The 4,742-nt window shown below is 32.9% G+C and overlaps 2 protein-coding genes across 4 annotated transcripts in view; both read right to left on the bottom strand.

The window, feature by feature from the left end:
• Nucleotides 1-1,998, bottom strand: part of LOC107643450 (5-formyltetrahydrofolate cyclo-ligase, mitochondrial) — a 4,275-nt gene extending 2,277 nt beyond the window's left edge. For all 3 annotated transcript variants that reach the window (XM_016347102.2, XM_021123489.1, XM_021123490.1), the window contains exons 1-3: nt 1,662-1,998; nt 1,004-1,144; nt 274-444 (exon numbers count right to left, since the gene is read on the bottom strand). In XM_016347102.2, the coding sequence (XP_016202588.1) occupies nt 274-444; nt 1,004-1,144; nt 1,662-1,923 (574 nt within the window). In that variant the 5' untranslated portion in view covers nt 1,924-1,998. The remainder of the gene's footprint in view (nt 1-273; nt 445-1,003; nt 1,145-1,661) is intronic.
• LOC107640466 (ATP-dependent DNA helicase PIF1-like) lies at nt 3,715-4,395 on the bottom strand. Its single transcript, XM_016343986.1, has one exon. It carries the CDS (start codon nt 4,393-4,395, stop codon nt 3,715-3,717), a length of 681 nt encoding a protein of 226 aa, XP_016199472.1.

Raw genomic sequence — 4,742 nt, 5'->3', positions numbered from 1 at the left:
ATTATTACAGTGAAAAAAAAAGAAAGACATGGGTACAATCTTATCAGTGTCCTATATCAAGTGACCTATATCCTCCTTGTGAGGACTGAGGATGTAGATATTGGTCAAGGGACTTTATCAATATAAACACTTCATTAAAAAAATGATATTGCCAAGGTCAACATCTTCTGATTAGATTACAACAAGACTATGTCCTTTCAAACTAATAGAGATTTGATAAAGATAGAAAAATACATTAAAGGAAACAAAAAAGAAAATATTAAAAGGCCATACCATCTTCACGTGGATTCCCACTGGAATCGACCAAAGTTGGCTCCAAAATGTTCATTGAGCTCAGAACCAGATCATCATAACTTGATACCTTAAGCATCTTCATGTTGCTATTTTTGTCCTCTACACGTGGTAAATAAAGCCTTTTCTTCATCTGTACATGACCCTGATCCTCTTCAGTTGAAAATGAGATGTAAGAATCTACAATATTTTACAGTGCATACATGGCAAGTGGCAGCCAAGAATGAGAACAGAAAAAGCTTGAGCAGCAGCAGGATGTCAGTTGGAATTTTATGTAAACATCTGTTATGTAAATTATTTGCACGCATATATTTCACGAGTAAGCAAGTTTTTACACAATACTTATTGATGTTAAAGGTCTATTAATCATTTAGTTTTATTCACTATCTGATCGAAATTTACATATCTGATAAAAAAAGATGCTAAACCACAATAGCAAAAGAACAAGAGAAAAAAGGAAAGGCTAAGAGATAATGATTTCATATTATTCAAAGTACGATTTACAAAAATTTTGTATCTCACTCTCATATATAGGTTAGTACTGTACTTTTACGGTTGTACCTCTGCAACTAGTTAATAACCCAATCCACCTGATTGGCCATAAAATGAAGAAAAACCTCTTTCAGAAGCATAAATATAAGGTTGAGGAAATAGATTATATAAAATACATAACATCAGAATCACAAACAGAAAAATATAACACAAAGCACACCTGTTTTATAGTTAGATAAGATATTTGACACAATTCTTGACGTATCCACTTCTCGTAAAGCATCACAACTTATATAAGCACATATATTGCTACTATTCTTGAACCATGGAGCTTCTAAAACAACCCTCTGAATGGCATCATCTGAGGAAAAAAGAAAGACAATTTACAGCCATGCATTCATACCAGAAGCAACATGTATTCACAAAGAATAGAGTTGTCAGAAACCAATGTGCTTCAAAGATAATCATCAAGATTGTCATGTTTACAATACTCTCTACCCTATACAATTACCCAATAGATACAGCCATTGTAAAGCAACTAAATTCTTTACCATATAGAGAACATTTGTTTCTTTTATTCAAGATGCAAAATCAGAATGAAATAATTAAAAAGCATGTGATTGTCATGTCTGCCCATTCATGGATTAATAATACTGTCTAAATTATGGTTACCTCCCTAAGGTTAAGTACATTACCCTATTTATAACACAATTTATATATAGAGTAATAGGACAAGTAGGTCTCTCAATTACCCTAATAAACATTATGAGCTCATAATTATATACAGAATTGGCAGAGGACATCCTTCAAGACTTGAACCATTTAATTTCCCAAGCATATTGAAAAATAAATATAAAAAACGAAAAAGGAAAATGGACCTTGTTGGGACTTGAGAATGGGATCCATGTTTTTGAGGCTTGTGCGTACTTTGGATCGAAGAGAATGCTTCTGCTGGAAAAGGTGATGGAGCTGAGGATCGAAGCTGGTGTTCATGGAGCGGGTAGAGGTAGAGGTAGAGGGAGGGCGCAGATTAGCAGAGCAAGAGGAAGGTGATGCTACGGTGCGCAGGTGGTTGATGAAAACAAGCTTGGCGGCGTGCACCATGATATCTACGTTGCCACTTGTTCGGAATCGGAGCATATGTGTCTCTGGCTCTCTCCTCTTCTTTTCTTTCTTCCCCTCTGCGCTCCCTCACAAGTCACAATTCTAACTGCCACTTTTAAAAAATCTATTATATCTCTTTTCTATTATATATTATTAACTAATATTTTTAATATAAATATTTTAAAGTTATATTGGCTTTAAGTGAGACTTGTTATATATACAAGTTTTTTTGCCTTTTAGCATACAAGTCTATATAAATCAATTTAAACTCAACAAAAACAACTCTCACTTTAAAGAGCATGTAACACGCGCTTCCTCAACTTTGAATAGTGCGAAATGAGAAATGTTTCTTTTTCAAGGTTTGTATTCCACGTTCTTCTTCCTGCTCTTTTTCCTTCTTCTTCTTCTCATTCTTCTTTGCATTCCTCCTCATTTTTCTTCGCATTCCTCATTCTTCTTCTTCTTAGTGTTTTCATCCTTATCGTGGTTCTTTTTATTGTTGTTATTGTTGCTGCATTTTTTCCTCCTCCTCTTTATATTAATTTTGCAATATTATATATTTTTTTCTCCCAAAAAGAATTATAAGAAAACGAAATAAGATGAGGAAAAGGAAGAGTTTTGAATTATGCAAAACTTATCAGAATAAAAATACACCCAAATATCTTCGTGTTACACCCAAATATTTTTGTGTTACACCCAAATTTGCTGCAAATACAGAAAAATGTTTTCTCTAATGCTGTATTTTTTCTTCTTCTTTTCCTTATTTCTTTCTTTCTTTTAGTTAAATGAATGTAAGTTCATCATCTTCCAAGTAATTTTGCACCATTATGTATTTTTTCTTCTTCTTTGTTTGATTTTTTTTGTTTTTATTCTTGTTAAGAGAGTAAAACAAGAAAAAACTTGAGAAGGTAAAATAAAAAGGAAAAGATGAATAAGAACAAAAGAAAAAAAAGATGGTAATAATGATGATGATAAAAAAAGAAGCAGTAGAAGATGAGGAGGAGGAAGAGGAACTCAGGTAGAGTTTTGAATTATGCAGAACTTATCAAAATAAAAATGCACTCAAATATCTTCGTGTTACACCCAAATTTGCTGCAAATACAGAAAAATATTTTCTCTAATGCTGCATTTTTTTCTTCTTCTTTTTTTCCTTATTTCTTTCTTTTTTTTAGTTAAATGAATGTAAGTTCATCCTCTTCCAAGTAATTTTGTAACATTATGTGTTTCTTCTTCTTTTTTGTTTGATTTTTTTATTTTTATTCTTGTTAAGAGAGTAAAATAAGAAGAAACTTAAGAAGGTAAAACAAAAAGAAAAAGATGAACAAGAAAAAAAGAAGAAGATAGTGATGATGATAAAAAAAAAAAGAAGCAATAGAAGATGAGGAGGAGGAAGAGGAAGAGTTTTGAATTACGCAGAACTTATCAGAATAAAAATACACCAAAAATTCTTAAAATACACCCAAATATCTTTGTGTTACACCCAAATATCTTCGTGTTACACCAAAATTTGCTGCAAATACAAAAAAATATTTTCTCTAATGCTACATTTTTTTCTTCTGAATTGAATCACACCTCAGCCACTTGATTGGATTCAAAGCAATAAAAGGAGGAGAAGAAATTTCAATGAAAAAAGAAGGAGAAAGAGGAGGAGGAGGAAGAGGTGGTGTTGATGACGACGATAACGAAGAAGAAGAACGTGCAGTAACGGCACAAAACGCATGAATATAAATGACTTGTAAAGACTGGTATGGAAAAAACGCTTGTATGTGGAGAATAATTCATTTTAATATTATAGATTATAAAACAAAATATTTATAGAACNTTACATTAGAATACTATTTTTTCAAAGACTTCTCTATAAACAACATTGATGGTTGAATTTGCATACATTCCTACGTGATTCATAAGTAAAACTTTTAAACCTCTCTTACTCTTAACTCTTGAAAGTGCCACATATAGTTGGCCATGTGTAAAAACTGGTTTGAGCAAATACAATCCAACATGAGATAAAGTTTGTCCCTGAGACTTATTAATTGTCATGGCAAACGATACTATTATGGGAAACTGTCTTTGTTGGAATCTAACTGAGACGGTTTCATTTGTTGGTACCATATTCATTCTTGGAATCAAAGCAATATGACCAACATTGTTACCCGTTAAGACTTCATATTCTATGACATGATTTCTAAGCTTCCTAACTTGTAGCCTTGTACCATTACAAAGACCACTGAATTTGTTAATATTCCTCTGTAACATCACCGGAACACCAACCTTGAGTATTAATTTATGTGGAGGCAAACCAGAGCAATTTATGCTATTCAGTAATTCAGGACTATAGAGATCTAGTTGACTCTCCATATTCTCTTCATCCATACAAATGGAATCCGAACTAAGATATAATTTTTTCCCTCCAGGAATGATAGCCATCAGATGGTTGTTGACCTCTTCAACGATGTCTAGTGTGGGAGCCAGTATAGTTCTTGCTTTGAAAAAATTCTTTGAGGACATGTTTTCCAAAATATTTGGATAAGAAAAATGAACCAACTCATCAAATGCCTGGTCCGAAGAAGGAATAACAATATCTCCTAAAAGACATATCTCAGATTCACCATCCATATTGTCACCTATTAGACCATCACCAACTTTCAATAATCACTCACCAAATTGCTCTGTCTCATCTTGATCTGAAGCAGTCGTCCCTACAGAAAGCCTCATGTTTTTTGTTAGTTTGAGCACCTGACAAAACTTCCAAAGGTAAGACGAATTCAGGGTTGAATGAACGATGTCTTGTCTCGATCCTCGTGGAATAACATAAAGAATTTGTCTAAAGTCTCCACCTAGTACAACCACTTTTC

The sequence above is a fragment of the Arachis ipaensis genome, chromosome B05 (assembly GCF_000816755.2).
Source record: "Arachis ipaensis cultivar K30076 chromosome B05, Araip1.1, whole genome shotgun sequence".
In the NCBI taxonomy this organism is placed as follows: Eukaryota; Viridiplantae; Streptophyta; class Magnoliopsida; order Fabales; family Fabaceae; genus Arachis; species Arachis ipaensis.
This window is presented reverse-complemented; position numbering and strand designations above follow the sequence as displayed.

What these genes read in the sequence shown, in the direction of transcription:
- LOC107640466 (XM_016343986.1), bottom strand. Translation starts at nt 4,395, where the DNA reads ATGTCCTCAAAGAATTTTTTCAAAGCAAGAACTATACTGGCTCCCACA.